Raw genomic sequence first — 18,669 nt, 5'->3', positions numbered from 1 at the left:
GTTATCTCTTCATCTTTAGCTAAATACTGTTCACGCTCTCCTCCAGCCAACAGGGTCAGGGGTGAATTTTTTTTCCTCTACATTTTTGCTTGAGTTTTCTTTTTTATATATTTTTACTGCCTCCGAATTCACCCACCTCGCTCAGCTTTTCTCTTCCACCCATTCGGAATCCCCGACAGCAGCACCGCACACATACACAGCCGACAAGTTACCCCGAGTGCATGGAATGTCGACCTCCCCATCATTTTGCACTTCATTTGCATCGGTGGTGGTCGTGTGTGGGGAAGGGGGGGAGAGACTGGCAGGTAATGGGGGACATGGAGGGGTGGGTAAGGTCGAAGTCAGCAAACTGGTTAGGCAGGCTGGCAGGCCCGGTGACGTCACTGTCCCCGTTGCTGTAGGTATGGGACAGCCGCATAATACCCTGTCCACGTTCCCAGCTGTTCCCTCCAACATTCACCCTCAGGCTTATTCGTTCAGCAACCCCCCTTTCATTCCAACACCATACATAACGAGTTTTTTTTTTTTTTCATTGGCCTGGGTTTGTTGTGGCAAATAGAAACCGAGTGCTTGGACGTGCGCCTACTTTGCAGCTTGGAAATCTTTGTTCTTTTGTGTCCACCCTGTGGTGGTAGGGTGGGACCTGCATGGGCTGTGTCTGTAGCCTCTCTCTCGCTCCTGTGTGCGCGTGTTCCCATTCCCCAGTTTGCCTGCACCCTTGTAAAAACCTCATTCCTTTCAGCTACATTTCGTTTTTTTAATCTCAGTTCCCCGTCCACCTTTATTAAGACGAGACCCAACCTCACGCAATGTTTGGCGAGCTCGGAATGTTAGTCACATGACAGTCGTTACAAACTTTTTTCTTTCAAAATGTATGTCAGTGCCAGACTGAAGTAAATTTTTCAAGGGTGTTAGAGGCACAGTCGCCTTAGGTAGATACTAAAATGCTAATAAATTATTAATATATTAGTAGTGTTATTGAACTCTAGATGTTAAGCAGGTAGATGAAGACAAATCCCCCGGGTCCCCCAAGACGCAGGCTTGATTCCGAGAGTTTTTCGCGTGCACCTGGGAGGGTGTGGAGGCCGGCTCTCGGTCTTGATGCCGAGCTATGACGTCAGTGTCTATTTTCATGACCCCTACAGTGCGGATCAATACGTCATTTCCTGCGGGCTGTCTCCTGTACTATACACTCGCTCTCTCCTCCCCCACATTCCCACCCCTTCGTGCAATCCCCAGGTATGGTTTGCAGGTTGCGTGCGAGGACTGCACGTGGGGCGGCCTGGGGGAGGACATCTCGCCCACACGGAGGAGAGATTTGCCGCTCACCTTGAACCCCACACTTCACAGAACATTTGGATGAAACAAAGAACCGACATCGACACGAGGAGGACATGACAAGACAGCGACAGTGGCTACAACTTGAATGTCAGGAGGGCGTTGTACACACACACACGAACACACAGACTCTCCTGTGCCAGAGGTGTGTGTGGGGGAGGGGTTGGGGCTGCGGCTGGGGTCGGGGGGACCAGCTTGGTGGCACGCGGGAGTGCTTCGACCCAACTTGCAGGCAAACAAGGCGCAGGGCCGAACCCGAGGGCAGTGTAAATCTTTTAACTGTAGCCGCCTTGTTTGGGCGGGTGTGCGGCAAAGAATACGGAGGAGAGACTGCACTGGTCTGTCGTAAGCTGCCTTCAACCCTCGCCTCGCCGCGTGTTTGCACGGCAAATTTGCTCGGTCCAGAACCCCGCGGCCTTCCTCACATACACAGGCAGACTCTACATGCGAAGGAGAGACGGGGAGGAAAGGAAATTACGACGAGGAGCAAAACGTGGCCGCGGGGTTATGGGAAGGGGGGGGATAGTCAGAGAGATGAAAGATGTGGAGGGTTGGGGACCAGTGATTGTACAGTGTTGTATACTATTATCTTAGGTGGGGATGGACAAGATCCGGGATGAAGAACCACAGTTGTTGGAAGAATCTTGAGAATATATATAAATGAGGGGTTGGTGGTCGTGATTGTGTATGGGGGGATGTGTCACGAAGTGTTCGAAGACCGTGTCACGAGCCCCTCCGGAAAGGAGTGTTGATTGATAGAGTTATGTAAAGCCACGCGTGTACCCAGGTCAGAAGACGGAAGTGTATACTGCGCATGCCTTGAAGGGATTATAAAGGCAAAATAAAACTGTTAGAATCTCGTAAAGTGTAGGATCAGTTTGAATCTCGTGTCTGCTCATGTGGAAAAGTTAAATGTTTTATAGGATGGTTTGTTTAATAAGAGAAATTACTCGGGACTCTTTCCTGTCCCGATGATGTCAACTCGACCCCAGTGTCAGCTGATGACACATGGTTGTACATTGCTCAGCCATCTTGATTGTTAACCCTAATAACATCACTAATCCAACTATCGACACACCATTCATCACTTGAGTTCAAATCCTAACAATGGCCGACACTTCGTCCCTCGCTGACTTTACAATACCTTAATAAAAAGGAAAAGAAAAATCTCTTCTGCTTACAGAATTTTCTTGAGGTATGTGTAACCTAAACACGCCTTGAACTTCGACTCCCCGGAGGTGGCCTGAGAGTTCCTGATCCACTACTTTAAAAAGAAAAGGTGTACGTGCGGTTTGAGGAGATTGTCTGGAACACAGACCCTACATTAGAGGGAGACATTCTCGAGAGACTCACCAGGACAAGGATTCGTTAAGGGAGGTCAAGCCGTCTCGGTGTCTCCACGGAAAATATTTTAAACGAACTTATAGTCGAACGCGTAGTAAAAAAGCGATTTCTGGTTTGCTGATCATTTTCTTGTGGATTTTGAATGTTTTTTAAATTTTAATGACCATATTTTAGGGTCTTGAACTTTTAAGGGCGGGTTGGTGAGAAAGGAAAAAGCTGGAATCCTTCGACCCATCTATTTATCTAGCCTCGGATGCCACTAGTCTTACAAGGAAAAGAGCAAATCGTTAGTGGTAACGGTAATGGCAGTAACTCTTGCTACAGCCGTCGCCAGGGTGAGCCACGGGGGATTGTTTAAGAGGCCTGTAAATAAACAATCACACCAGTCCCCACGGCCTGTTTTGCAAGGAGATGATGCTAAAGCACTGCTAGTGTCCTCCCAGATGCTTTAGCGCCCGTGGAACCAGTAAACGAGGCTCACTGCCCTCCCGTCCTGCCCCTGGGGCAGTTGCTGTGTCAACGAGTTGTCGACTGGGCAACGGTTGCTCAGGTCCACAAAGCGAGCCCTGAGGGCTCTCCGTGACACAACGAAAGTCTGTCAATAGAAGGCGAGGGGACGGGAGAGAAGGTTCTAGAATTTGCTTTCAAAAAAGAGAAAACAAACCCAGGAGAAATGAGATTGTGGAACTTAATGTCGGAGACACGAGGATGAGAATGTTTTTGATGAGATGCTGAGTGGACCGGAGGTTCTAGGTCCATTTCTCTCTCAACTCGCTACAGTGTGTGATGCACTCGTGGTTCGTACTCCCACACCCGTTCCCCACCCCACCTTTGGTCGTCGAGGCAGAAAAACAGATGCCGTTATCGTCTGCTCATCCGTCAAAACTTGACAAGCTTGTCGAGCGTCGGTTGCAGTCAAGCGGAAGGATGAGTGCTGCTCAGTGCATTGTGCATGCACGCGCAATCCTTTCCCTTTCTGGAGCTTTTGCGAGAACCTTCCACCTCCATATTCCCTTCTTACCATCATGCTGTTGGGCGCACACGTGCAAGGCCATGATCTGCATCATTGTCCTCTTCATCGTACGACCACCCGCACAAAAAAAATTCACTGAATGCTTGAATTTTATTGTTCAGTCGTGGTGTAACGACCTGTGACCCTCTCATTTCACCTTCCCCCTCCCCACCCATCGCTTACCTGTAGTTGATCCTGGCGAGAACCTGGCGCCCTATCCTCTCACATCTTGCCCCCCGACTGTCACATTCGAAGCTTGACAAAGGTGTAAGGACAGAGAGCTTTGTCCCTTCAGACCCTCGGCTTACACCTGATGCCCGGATGCTTGCATCCTTCACGCGCTTACAGCAGTAAGGTCTTCGCCCCGGGTCACCACCCTCTCCCCTGATGTGTTGACAAAAGACTGACATAGCTTTAAAGGTCGTTTATCATCTTCAGCGAGGGTTTGTCCTCCCTCGCCCCCGTCTCCCTGAAGGGAAAGAAGGGGGTGTGCTGTACCCCACCAGGTCATGTGTGACAGCGGGGGCGAGGGAAGAGCTGGGGTGGAGGTCGAGCTAAATTTAGACAGAGCTTTTGCCCTCGGTCGTTTCCTATTTCAAGGTCTGGTAAGCAGCAATGGCTTGATAAAACATTTTTACCCCACCTCACCTCTCCTCCTCCTCCTCCCTAACTGTCCGTTAGCAATGGCGGACGTCATCTGTGTTCTATAGTGTGGGTCTGAACTGGTGTACTGGGAGTTGAGGGACTGGAAACTGCTTACGACTCTCTTCCTACGAAATATGTGGGCGGGGATGGGGAAGGAGATGTATGAGGGTCACTCACTACTCGTCATCATTCGTTACCACTAAAACAAACAACAACAACAGTGTCTCCGGAAGTCAATCGTTTAGTGAAATCGCCTGTTATACAGGTTTGTAGGACTGATCGCACGATAACGGTCTTTGACCTACAGGTTCATCTGTTGTGCAATAAAGAAGACGATGTTGGGATGGGAGGATCGTGGAGATGTCGGAGATGAAGAAAAGGTACCCGTCTCCTACAGTGCTGGCATTCTTTCCACTTCCTCCACAAGAAATACGTGGGCTGGATGGGATGATGAACGGCGCGGGTAGGTGTGAAAACGGGGCTTGTAACCATCAAGTCAGTCATCTGCAACCGCTCCCACCATCCACCCCGCTACCCGCTTCCATCCCTTCTCTCATCCGCCGCCGCTGCGGAGTCGACCTCGAACGCGCGTTAGGTGCGCGCGCAACCTGCACACGCGGCTCTGCGTGTAATTACCAGTGACTGATTAGCACGTGCGGGGCACGACCTGCAGGTGCCAAGCGCCGTCTGGCGGCCACATTCTTTACCTGCGCGCGCATCCTGCAAGTGTAGCGGTGCTGAGGCGTCTTGATGTTGCGATTGCGGCGGCGGGTATGAGAGAACGGAGGGATGGGTGGATGTGGCTGCTGTCGAAGTTGTTGCTGCTGACGCTGGGGACGACGAGATCATGATGTGAACTGTCGATAATTTTATTGTTCATCTGAATCCAAGTGTTGTACCTGTGTATGGGAGGCTGGTGTCGCCCCCGATGACGCGATTTTGAGGTCAGGTGCTGATGACGGTTAGGGCGATCACGTCACGTGCATTGATTTCTCCGCCAAAAGCTCGATACTGATTGGCGAGAGGCATGCGCGTGAGTTGACGTTCGTAACCGAGGTTACAAGTTCTTTTTTAAATATTGTAAAGGTTAAATTTGTGATTTCTTCTTGCACTGTCCAAAATCAATCACTAAGTAAAGACAAGTGGGAAAGGTCAGGCATCGCCTGCAGCAAGGCGAGATCCATTTTAGTGTCTCCTTAGCCGATTGTCGTAACTAGCAACGTGGTCGTGTTTTTTACTCGCTCTGTTTTCCCCCCTTTTTTCAGTCTGACCAAAAAAACATTCTATTGCCCTGTATGGATTTTTGCCGAGCCCCATTTTGCCTTGTTTGCTGTGGGCAGATTCGCTGAGTTTTAGTTTTTTTTTTCTTTGAAAAGAATGTTGAGAAGTTTGTGTCAGCATTTGTTGTGCAAATGGCGGTGTGGTCTTCAGCTTTGACAACCTCGCGATTTGGACCTCACATTGTAACCTCACGACAGTTGTTGCCATACTTTGAACCCCTCCCTCTCCCTCCTGACCTCTTCCTCCCCGACCCCGTCAGCCGTCATCTCGTCCTGACGAGTGGCTGTGTAGTGAAAACGCACCAGGCCAAGCGAATGGAGGTGGCGCTACACGGACAAACCTTGTCCTCTCCACCAGGTATGACTGATGACAGGAGAGGCTCTAAGGTGTCAGGTAGCGACAAAGCGGGACCACTCGGGCTGTCAGGGGGAAGTAATTTGTCCCTTTGATGCTCACACGCGCAGAAAATCCGCCAGCGGGACACTCAGACTGATCTACACACCTTGTGGCACCTGAACTGAGACCCTCCAGTCTGCCTCAACCCCCTACCACTGGTCCCCCAATTTCTTGCACCGACAGTCGATCTCAGTTCGACTCCACGAATTGGGGGCGCCACTGCAGGTGGGGTTCAAAGCCGCGTCGTGAGAGGAAAACAACAACAACAACAACAAACAAACAGACATTATTGCTACTGCTCAATGGTTGGGTGACTTGTTTCATCTTCACTCCATCTGCGACAGAACAACTCTGTTCCATTACACACTCAGCACAACACTCGATGATCAGCAGATGGAAAACGTTTGTCACTTCCGCTTCCTTCTTTTTGACCTTTGCCCCCTCAAGCACCAGGGTTTTATGCTTTGAGCTTTTAAGTCTTACGAGCTCGGAATTGAGTTTTCCGGCTGGAATTAGTGCCAAGGCTCCGGAAAAGTTGATGATGAGGGGTAAAATGGGCTGAAACAATAAACAGGAAAATAAGTTGGGCGATAACTGTGGGCACTGGTTGGTGTAACGAGGATGCTCTGCATCATCACGTGCACAAACGATTCCTCTCACAAAAAATACCCAACAATAACAACAAAAAACATGAAAGCAATAAGCCTGTTTAAAATGTGGGAATTAGGGCAGTTTAAGGTCAAAGGTTAGAGCCGAAGGGAGGGGAAGTGGAAGTAGAACTGTCTTCCTTAGTCCGTCACAGTAATGAGGTATTTTCAGTAGCAAGAATCAGAACAAAATAGATAATAAAATATATTATTTTTAAAACAGAATGGAGCCAATGTGAGGAAGTGGAGATGTGAGAGATTGATAATGTCCTTGGCTGACGAGATTATGAAGAAGAGAATATCCCCTCAGTGCCTTGCTAGACTGCAACAGTGTTCGCATGAATCATTCGCACAGAAGCAAATCTTTGTTTCGAAGTTAGCTTCGCCCACTTTTTTCCCCAGTTAAGGTGGTTTGCTAGAAATTGTCGGCTGGCTGGCTGGCTGGCTGGCTTAGTGCCACTTGCCCGCTGCAGCGTCATCTTGTCCGGGCCGAGACCAGCTGGCCGGCTGCCAGTTTGGCACTGGACCCCAGTGGGGAGGAGGCAACATCGGGTCGCTCCCCCCCGATTTTCCAGAATCACAAGGCGACGACTGACAGTGCTCGAGCTAGTTCTTTGTCCAGAGACTCCTCTTATCCTCCCACAGCAACCCTCATTGCATTCCCAATCACTGGTATCCAGCAGTTGGACCATCGAATGCCTCCCACAACCATGACCCCGCCGCGGGGGGAGACTGAAGAAAGGAGCGAAGATGTCAAGCACCCCTGACCTACCCTTCCGCACCCTTATCTCATGTTCGATCTCTCTTCCTAGTCTATCACCGCCGCCACCACCATCTTAACCCCCTCAACAAGGACACAAACACAACCTTGCCCTCTCGGAAATCGAAGAAGTTTGCCAAGAACATGGACCCGCAGACGAAGCTGGTGTATAGAGAAGATGCTCAACGATGGAAGCAATCATTCATTGCCTGTGATCCCTCCACCCGACTTTTTATCGGTGCTTGTCTCCTCTTGCCTCGACTTCAACCTCCCATCCACTCTCCCTCCCCCTAGCCAGCTCTCTCGCTAATCTGTGTCCCTGTTGCTGATAATCAGCTGCTGTCTACAGTTGCCACTTTACCCGATTGTCGCAAAGTGCAACCTGACAGTAAAATGTGCAATCGGTTCCGATTGGCGCGCGCAAGCGCTTCGCCTTTCCACGATCCCATTAAAAAAAAAACCAACAACTCATTTTTATTTCCATTAATAGCTTTCAAAGCTGCTGGGAATTATTGCGCCCAAAGGAGCATGTTTTTTACAGGCCTCTACCGTGAAGGAATAACAAAAAGTTATACCACCCCTCTCTCCCTGCTCCTCCGTTTTTATCGATTATTCTCGACTGCGGTGCATCACCCAGGATGCTTTCCCTCCGAGAAACGAGGAATGTCGGTATCGGTATCAAGGAACCAGAATAGTGTATGTGGGAGGTAAAAAAAAAAAACCCAAAGAAAATAATCCCAAACCCAAGCAAGTTGGGTAAAGACAAAGCAAGTAGACCTAGTCGCCAAGATGTTTTTGTTATCCCGAGTTTCATCGTCGGCAGCGATGAAGTTGATGAAGGGTAGGCGAGGGTCTTCGGTTGGCTGGAAGAAGTGGGTCTGGGACCACACCGGGAGATGGGAAGAGAACCTGGCCCGTGGTCGTCAAGGCAAGTAGAGTCGGCGCGAGCGGGAGTCACCGGGGTGAAGGGTCAGAGAAAGTCTCTGCGGAAGAGCGTGGCCGGCGCGCGGAGGTCAATTGAGGTCAGGCTTGCGGTGTGGCGTAAAGTGACCTCATCCGGCGGACGCTGCGTCCGAGGGGAGTAGGAAGCCCTGATAGGAAGAGAAGAGGGAGAAAACGGCCGGAGATTGCGAGCGGGACAGGCAGATGAAATTATCTCTCGACAGTCGAGACAAACTGAGTTTGCCATTAACCTCACAAACTCGCAGAAGGTCATGTATTCTCATTCAAACGCTGTCAAATGGCGGATTTCACTAATCAGTCGCCATTTCATCATACAGTGGTTCATTCTTTCTCTTTAAGCCTTGCTTACAGTTAGAACTGTGGAGAGAGAGAGAGGGAGGATGCTGTGTTGCTTTGGTCTCCCCTCGCCATTCTAGACTCCCCACGGGGCGAAATTGCCTGAACCCGGGTAGAAGATCGACTGGTTCAATTAACTCCACAGGAACACTACTCCAGATTTATGAGCCGTCGAGTACGTAAAGGTTACATAACCGACCGGCGTAACGGGAATTTCCGGGGAAAAAATGGCACTGCGCATGCGTGGGTCTGTCCTAGGGGAAGCGAGAAACCTATAACATAAATAGGAAATATTTTTAAAAATTGAAAGCTGAATAACCAATGGAAAAAAAATTACGGCACAATGCGATAGTCATTTTTGGATTTTTAAACATTTTCTGCTGACGCCTGATCAGTGCAATAAAAATACAGTTATGTATCAAACAAGTGTATGTCATTATATTTATTATAGATGAAGGTCTAGAAAATGTTTCATTTAGGTTAAACCTATTCATGTCCATATTTACTCCAGTTGGAGAAAGTAAAAACGACTTTGGTAGACATAGGAAGACAGGGTTTTAGCCGCGACCTCCACAAGCCATTCTACCCACCCCGGGTAGGCTAACAGTGTGCTTCGTGAACCCGAGCAACAAAAGACAGTTCAGTCGGTTACAATGCCTGACTGTTACACGATATTCCTACGTTGTGTACGTTGTGAATTAGGTTTCCACACACTTTTCCAGGTGTCACAAGTTTTTTCCTTCTTTTTTTTAAATTTATTTTTGTTTGGCTGTCGCCGCACAGGAGTCAGTTACGTTTCTATGGCTTCTAGGGTTACCTGCTCGCACTGTTTACACAGGGCATCGGGCTTCACCTGCTCTGCACCGAGAGCATCGGGTCCAGTTGTTTATACGAGAGGCAGGGGAAGTGTTGAGGACGTTGAACTTCTGTACTTTCACGAAAGAAGAGCGTGTATGTATGTGAGAGAGAAGGAAGGAAAGAAATAATTCTTGCTGGACGTGGAAAATCTGGATGAACATCAAACCCACACTCACTTCTCCCTCCCTCTCTCTCGCTCCATTACTATGTCCCCACCCGCCTCCCCACCCTTTCCTGCTCGCGCGGGTAACCAAAGCAAGGTCTAATCAATGCCGGGGTAGAAAGAAAGAGTTGTCGAACTTGACGACTCTCTAGCGGCTCCCAGAAACATGAACGTGAAAAGCGAGACGTCGTTATTGCTTGAACTTCGACCCGACGTTTCTTTTCTTATGTAAATCCTCGCCGGCTAATTGAAAATCGTTGACTCGCTCGCTCCGTGCGCAGCTCGGCCGCGGAGTTGGTCGCTCCAGAGGTTAATCAGGCGCCGCCACCAACATGGCTGCTCGGGGCACTCTGCTGCTGCTCGCAGGGGCACTCCAGTTGATCCTATCTAAACTTGGGAGCTTGTTCTCGTGAGTTTTGGAGCGTTTGCAGCTATTTTTATTTAATGGCTCTCATCACTTTCTGTCAGGGGTCAGCTTGAGGCCGGGTCCCAGAAACACAAACGGTATTGCAGGCTGGAGGGATGATAGGCTACCCTGGGGGTTAGTTTCTGTATCAGAGGTAAGCAGGGTGGTTTGCTGGGGCTAATGAATGCATTTAGGTCACAAAAACTGTCAATCGAATATTTTAGTGGTATTCACGTTTTTAATTTTTAATTTTAATTTTTATCTGCCCCTGCTCCTCCAACGCTGGTCTCCCCTTCCCAACTACTAGCTGGACTTGGTCAGAGCAGTAACACAAAGGTAGGGAACACTCTAAGGGAAAATTGGAATCGAAACTGTCAAACCGAATTGCTGACTGATCGGTAGTTGCAGTAGTGCAGTCTGTAACGACTGTGGCCGCCATGAGGATGGAGGACGAGGGGATAACTGTGGGTCCCTAACGTCTGAGTGAAGCTCGCTCTGTGGATGGTACACTGGACCAAATGGATAGACTGGCTATTTGTTCGGTAGGCACTGTACTGTATTTGTTCGGTAGGCACACGAGCTTCACTTTACAAGTCCAGTCCCGGGCTGTTCTCAGATGTGACTGCCGTTGAAGGAGCCGTTGATTTATTAATCCGCGCGTGCACGGTCGTGGTGGTCTCGTCGCCGCATCGGCGAGATCGCAACATCCGGGCCTGGAACTCTGTGTAGCATGCTACCCGGACTCCACCCGCCACAGCTGTCAGGAGGGACGGGTATGTGTGGGTGGGTGTTGTAGAAACAGTATGACGTCACTCATCATGTCACATTATGACGTCACTGTACCAGATCGACAAAGGAGTCCGTAGAGAAATTCTTGCGCGCACGAGGACTGTAGATATGGCGAGGGTTTGATTTCGGCGACAGGATGAAGGTGCCGCGGGGCTCCATCGAGTTTATCTTTTCCAGTTGCTCTTGTCAATCTTCCTTCAACCTTTTTGTCCAGTGGTAGCCACGGTGACGGGCTGTGCCTCTGTAAACTTGTGTGAAGGGGGGTCCTACTCTCCCTTGTGACGCTCAGAAGGACAGGAGGAGGTTTGTTTTGGCACGGTCTCATGCCAGCGAGAACCGCGGTGTTATCCTTTCCCTCCTCGTGTATGGGCGGCTTTCAATAAGGCTAGCTCAGCGAGAAACAAGTGAAGGAAAGAGCGGCCACTGGAAGGTTATTGGATGGAGAGGAAGAAAGATAATGAATTCTGGACGGCCAGCGGGCCCATGTCACAATTCGCGGCAGTGTTGTATGTTTTATTGTGTCGTCGGTAGGAGAGAAGATGGATGGGTGGAGGAGAGAAGGAGGAAAGCAGCCAGCAGGACTGACAAGGATGGTGGCTGTGCGTGGGAATGCTGTGGGTTGCAGAATACAAGAAGCTTCAGCACAGTACAGCACATAATATATATACACACAAACAGTACATCACACACACACACGCACCCTTTGTGCCGCGCGCAGTCGGACAGAGTGCTTGGGCCTGACCCTGACGTCATAGCGCGAGCCTGGAAATAGCGCGAGCAGATTTCTGCAACGCCAGGCTCTTCTCTCCACCGCCCCGTACCCCTCACTCTTCTCTTCCTCCCTCATTTCTTTACCCCTTTCCTCCAGCTTCCTTTCTCCTCCCGACTGCTGCGGGAGGACAGGCCTGCTCACAACGGCGCATGCAAAACAGTATCTACGGGCAAGCAACTCCTTCCTCCCCACCCCTCCTCTCCCCATCTCTCTCTCACAAAAAGAAGAAATAAAAAAAGCAGGGACGTAGCATGCGGCACGGAAAGCCTGGTTGTTGATGTTAAGAGGGTTATTGGCCCAAAGCACGAGACTTATGTCGCTCATTCCTGGCTCGCCAGTCTTTTGATTCCGCCGGCTGCGCGGAGAAAACCTGGCGCTTGCAACGGTCCGCGCCAGACGCCAACGGTAATGAGGTGAGTGTTGGTGATGGTGGGTGGGTGGCTGGGGTGGGATGGGGAGAGCGAGGGGCAGAAGGCCGGCTGGAGCGGCTCGAATGAAAGGGTTAATTGGCAGAGCAAAGCAGCCAACGGAGTGAAGCTTCGTACCTCTCTGTCAACCATTTTCCTCCCTCTTCCCACAAATGGTTCATCCCCCTCCCACACACAATCCTCCCCCCCCCCCTAGTCCCGCTTCTAATCATCTCCATGGTTGTCAGTTGCTGGAACATCCTATTGGTGGGCAGAGAGTACGAGCCGCGTCCCCTCGGCCTAGTTGATGGCAAGTTAGCTCTGGGTGGGGTAGTGGGGTGGGGTTGCTGATGTCACGAGTGGTTTGGGCGGCAGGAGGGTCTTAGGGGGGATACGGGGAGAGATGCGGTCCTGATAGCATGCCGATCTGAAGATTTTTTTTTTCTGGAGATCATTCTACGGTTGTAAGTGGTTTGTGGATATAAATAGTTCTTTCGAACTGTACATTTAGGGTTTCTTGGTGTCAGTAGTTTTGGTTGGATAAGGTTAGGAGAGAATTATTATAACTAGGGTCAGGGTCAAGCTGATTGCACCAAAACTGACCAAAGAAGCATAATACCATATAAGGACATAAAATGTTAGGTCTGCTTATATCAGTACATTGCTGACGTAGCATATCGCAAGGGGAGATCACTGGCAAGAGACTGGATTTGAGAAGAGCTGGGATACGTCAGCGGTGCCAGAACGGCACCCACGCAGGAGCCAGTGAGATATCCACAGGACTGCAAGGCACACAGAGTATTTACCATCCTGTACTTGTCGAGCTCACTGGAAGAGACAGAGAGTGGACTCGGTTCACAGCCAAAGATCATCCAACCGGAACGGGAGAGGCCTGACGGTCTCCTTGAGGTACGAGGTACGAGTGCTGCTTCTTGTGGATTGGGGAGGGGACCGGAGGACAGAGAGAAGGCCATGTGATGATGCTCCCCCAAACAGTTTTCTCGTGTTTTCATTGTGGTTGGCGGGCTTCAGGGGAACAGAGAGTTGGTTGCTACACATCGTCCAGCAGACAACATTCTTGCCGCCCACAAACACAGTGTCACGAGCTTGAAACTTTCCACGCTGCCAAAGACATTATTTTCGAGAACGAGTGCGTGCAGGAAGGAACAATAAAAAAAAAAAAAAGACACACTAATTTAATCATGCACGCGTGGCTTATACCAACGCCACTCTCTGGGTAGGGATGGGGAGGAGGAGGAGAAGAGTTTAACCATGGAATTACAGAGAGAGAGAGATGAAGAAGTTTCGAAGAGGAACGGGACTGAGGTTGTTTCTGCTACATGAGAAGAGTTATGGCAGGGGGAGGGGCTAGGCGGGGGTCTGTGGGAGGAGGAGGAGGATGGAGCCAAAGCTGTGATGGCGTCCATTAGAATGATTACATCGATTGCTCGTGGCTCGCTCGGTCCAGAGAGATTGATTCTCAAAGTTAAGCCAACAGCGCAAGATCGGGAAATCTGGAATTAGAACAGGTCGACAGGGGGGACTTGAGGAAGTCACATTTTTTTATTGGACACACACACACAGACACATAACTATCCCCAGACCTGTAAAGTCAGTACAGGAGTTCACCAGCAAACCATCAAAGGTCAAACTGTATTTCTCCGACTACACTATAGGTCTCTCGCGCAGACCTTTATTTATTTTTTGTACACCACACAAGCGAAAACAATTCATCTGCCACAGCTTCTTGCGGTGATGTATGGCGGGTATCAGAGAGAAGCACTCCAAGCGGCACAAATAGAAAACTTTTAACTGATTGTTGCAGGCACAGATTGCTTCCAGGAATGTCAGAACGTGCGTGGGCGTAAAATACCAGAAAGTGAAGATGGAGACAAGTGTCTTGTGATGTCACACACAAAAACTTGTTTATTTTTGTTTATTTAGGTGGAGAAGGGTTAGTGGTGGGTTTTCCTTTTAATTAAAACTTTCTTTGCTAAGAGAAATCTGTCTTTCGGTAAAGTGCACAGCTATTACAGTAAATCTACGCGACAAAGAATTAGTTCACAGTTATCCGACAGTTTATTTCGTCTCTCATTTTTTATTATTTTTTCTTTCTTTCTTATTCGCTGTTAGCATGCTGACTAGAAGAATTACCGGGGAGCCTCGTAAAAGTGTCGCTAAAATTGTTTGCTGGCAGCTGTGGAGGCGAAAGAGCAAGTCTGCTACACTAGTGCCGAGCGCTGGGACTCTTTTGCTGCGCGGAGTGATCGATGTGGTGTAGAAGTACAGAGTGCGCGCTGGCCGCGTCATCGATTGTGCGTCTCATAAACCGCCTTTTTGTGACACTTAGCCGCACGAGCTCCGGGCCTCGCGCTCCAGGCTCCGTCCTTTCATCAAGAGGAGAGAGGATGAGGAAATGGCGACCTTTACACCCTCTGACTTGCAGCGATGACGCTGCGGCGCCAGGTTACCAACGGACTTCTGGAATGCGGTGATTCTACGTCACAGTGGGAGCTGTTACGTCACTCAACGGGATTTGTACTCCGTTAACGTCACAGCTGATAAAAGACAGATTTTACTGTTGTCAGGACAGAATCCAGTCAACCAAATATAAAATATTCGAAGTATCTTGGCTGATGGCTATGTCACGTGATCTCAACCGCCATTATTATCCTGTGCGCGTCACATCTTCGCTATCATTCCAGAATCAAACAATATCCTCTTATTTCTTTTTTCTTGCTCTCACTATCCACCACCATCATCACCGGCCTTAATTGCTGGATCCGGCACACCCCGGTTCCACTCCGTCCTTTTACAATTTCTTCAGCCTGCAAGTAATTATTTATTTATGAAGCTAAAGGAAATTTGACTTCGAAAAAAATTAGTTGTCGGAAAATGTCTTCTCGATATTTCATATTTTTCACGGATCACACAAACCGAGTCATATTTTATCCCGGGGTTGATGGATCACGGGGAGCGGTTTGATGGGGATTCATCTTTTGAGGTCGGCTGCCTCCTCGCCCAGGTCCCACCATGCATCCCCAAACTTTTATTTATTTATTTTTTTTTTTCAGTCTTCCTGGCATAAAACAGGAGGGGTGGGAAGGAGGAAGGAGAGAAGTACCGAGGCAGAGAGGGCGCTGCAAAGAGGATTTGTGGAGGGTTGCGGTGGCCACTGGGAAATGTTAATACGTCATCAATGTCACAGGCTTACGGACGGTTGTGGGCCGAGGACGGGGGAGCACACCGCCATGTTGAGGTCCCTCTCAGCGGAGGATACAAGCGTTTGATAAATCGCTGCGATTGTTTCCTTGTTTGTTTGTTTGTTTAATTACATATTTTTATTGTCCCGGCATTTATCTAAAGCTGCGTTTTTCTTGTTTGATCTTTCATTTTATTTTATTTTTACTGGATGTGCGACAGGAGACAGATTCGGTGATTCTCGAGAAAACTTTTTTCCTCACGTTTCGTGTTGTAAATTCTTTCAAACAACTTTCGTGATTTCCAACCTTCCCCCCACACCCCTCCTAGGTTTTTTTTTTTTTTTTTTTGGCGATGAATATTCATACGCCTCTCACGGTTGCCTGCTGATCGCCTTAGAAGTGCATGCGCGCTGCAGATCAGGGTGTCTTTGCATTTAGAAGACTAGTTTTCCGGTCATTTGCATGAGCGGTCAGTGCTGACTCGGACACACCGGACCCACTCCATCAATGACGCCATTGTTAGGCATGGAGAGTAGTCGGCCTTTGGGCGCTCGCGCCGTGTGCACGTGAGTTCCGAGCGAAACGTTCGGCGACGACAAAGGAGGTTGGTGCGGAGGGAGAGGGAGGAAAGGAGAGGAGGAGGAGGAAGGGAGGGAATGACCAAGTGATATGTGGCATGTTTGCCAAGTGGTTCTGTCCACGGCCGTTTAACTGTCATGCGGCAAATTCCGAAAACGTGTTTGTTTGCTTGGCTGGCCAGGTTTTAGACAGATCGGAAATCACAGTTTTGTGTTGTGAGCGTGCAAGCATGCATGTCTCTCTATCTTTCACTCTCTCTCTCTCTTTGCATCTGAAATAATATCTACACCTATACCATAACAGTTGCTCAGCATTGTCTTAGTTTATTCTCTCTGCGATCCTTTTCCAGGTCTTTCTTGCTCTGTTTCCTCCTTCTTCATCTCATATTTGAACTGACCTCACCCCATCAGAATTTTGACGGTTGATGGGTTATCCGTTTTAATGTCTGTCGATTGATGATGCTGATTGTTCGATTGGAATTTGTTGGGTTTTTTTTTCTTGGTTTTTTTTTTGGCTTTTTTTTCTTGAGACATCAACATTTAAAAAACGAAAACAAACCCAACGGTATTAAATTGGTAAACATGGCTGGCCGCGTGTCAGGCTGCATATTGGTTCTCTCCCCTGATCTCATTTCTCCTACTCCCCTTCCTCGCTCTTCCCCACCCGTGTGTCTACTCCATTCTTGTCGCTGAAGAATCGGGTTGGACTGAGCATCCAGTTGTCATTCCAGCATCTCGGTTGACTTTGATGTGAAGTCTGCGAGTTGCTACATCAGTGTTTATTTATAGCTTGCCCACCTCTCTCTTCCCCTCGTCAAGGCAGTGACGTCAGTGGGAGTGTCCACTGACAACATCAGCAGCTCACGAGGGGGATTTACTCAGTGTAACGAGCTGTCATCATCGAAGCGGTGCTGCCATCTGACTTTTAATGTCTGGTCCATGCTCGACATGTTGGCATTAAAACACCGAGCTTGTATTTCATGTAGCGGATTATAACCCGGGAGGTAGTCCTGGATCCTGTGGATACCTTCTTTGATGGCCGACATGGAGGAGCAGGCTAGTCTTGTACATTGTTAACCTTGCTCTTCTTTCGTGCCACAACCGTGAACACCGAGCTATTTCAGTCCGGGCACAGTTCCGCTTCATTGCTTCTTTATAGATGCAGCAGACACGGCTGCTGGTGGTGGGCATCTTTTTTTTTCCATTTTAAGTGAGGAATCCTGAACTTTATCAGACAACTTGCATTACACCTGCTTAGCATTTCATCTGAAGTGAGGAGAGGGATTTTTTAGGGGGGGGGGTTAGGGGGCAATTATTGTGTCATCCAAGCGGGTCATCATACCTGTATAGGTATACTCCTTGTTACATCTTGGGAGGACCAGTAACCCGGATGTATAGATTAATTATTGGCGTTGGTTTGTGTTGTCCAATGTGAATTGGATGAGATGTACTTGTGTAACTGTTTCGACTGAAATCTTTCAGCCAGAATTCATCAGTGACGAGCTTCACTTAATGTTAACGCCTGTACTGGGCCAGTCCCTCACCTCGTGTGTTTGCGATGATTGGTCTCTGATTGGCTAGTTTTTAGTTTTACCATATATATGCCTTGTTTGTTACCACTTAGTTTTTACCTTGTGTCTTATCAGTTTTCTAGTCACCGACCACTAACATTTTGTCTTGTCTTCGCCAGATGGTGACACGGACTAAAAAAATCTTCGTTGGAGGCCTGTCCTCGTCTACGACTGTTGATGACGTGAAGAAGTATTTCTCGCAGTACGGAACGGTAAGTGAACTGTTGTCATCCTCAGTTGCACCAGACTGTCAGAGGACGGAGAAAGGCACACTAGCCAACGATGGCTAGGTCTTACCATGGCTAGGTTAGCTTACTGTCTCACTGCGCAGTCACAGGTCGCCATGGAAGGCATTACGTCACGCTTGTACCAGCGACGCCATTTATTTCGTGAAATACTTGCAGTGAACTTTGTCTCTGTCACGGACTTTTATTTCTCAAACACCTTCACTCTGCGGTCTTCAAGCCACCCTCTCCTCTCGATCGTGCGTGGTACATTCCACACCCACAAACAAAAACTTGTCAGCGCTGTTACCTGCTCATTCACCTCCGTCCCACCGCACCTCTTCATCCAGTCATGCAACAGCGGATTAGATGTTCAACGCAGGAGAGCTCCATGGTCAGTTCTGTTGACATAACAAAGCTTCTGTTGACCTTTCACCATCGAGCGCGAGGCACGGAGCCATAAAACACGGGCTCGGGTGGCCGATCAGGTGAGCGCGGAAACGAGGCACAAAGAGTCTCCTACCCACCCACTCAGCCGACACTTCCTCGCACCTTGCTTCTGGTGATCTGGGTGGATAGAGCTGGGGTTGGAAATCTGATCCAGCCGTTCACACCTTGCTCGCGTGGGTGGTTCAGGCGGGTGGATCAAGCGCCAACGCTTGGATAAGCGCCGTCTGGCGGACAGCAAGAAGCTGGATCAGTCGTATCCCTAGGGACGAGATACATGAGACCAGGGACCGCGATAGGTGACCGGGTGGACTGTGTAGGTCAAGTGAACACAACGGAAATAACCGCCAGTCTGACGTCACTGTTCACAGACCTGACTGCTGTGCTGTGTCAGCCATTGTAAATGCTGGGATGAAAGAAATTTTAAGAAAGCAACAGAAGGGAAGTTTGGTCGACGATAATGGAGGAAGGAAAAAAGAAAAAAATTCTACACAAATGTCAGGGCATCGCTTCTAACGCAAGCTCGGAA

The 18,669-nt window shown here is 49.1% G+C and overlaps 1 protein-coding gene across 6 annotated transcripts in view; it reads left to right on the top strand.

Moving 5' to 3' along the window:
* LOC112562263 (RNA-binding protein Musashi homolog 2-like) overlaps positions 1-18,669 on the top strand; it is a 134,653-nt gene that overhangs the window by 37,499 nt on the left and 78,485 nt on the right. For all 6 annotated transcript variants that reach the window (XM_025235386.1, XM_025235385.1, XM_025235389.1 and 3 more), the window contains exon 6: positions 17,589-17,681. In XM_025235386.1, the coding sequence (XP_025091171.1) occupies positions 17,589-17,681 (93 nt within the window). The remainder of the gene's footprint in view (positions 1-17,588; positions 17,682-18,669) is intronic.

Source organism: Pomacea canaliculata, linkage group LG4, assembly GCF_003073045.1.
Source record: "Pomacea canaliculata isolate SZHN2017 linkage group LG4, ASM307304v1, whole genome shotgun sequence".
Lineage (NCBI taxonomy): Eukaryota > Metazoa > Mollusca > Gastropoda > Architaenioglossa > Ampullariidae > Pomacea > Pomacea canaliculata.
The sequence above is the reverse complement of the archived record's forward strand: the minus strand, read 5'-3'. Positions and strand labels throughout refer to the sequence as shown.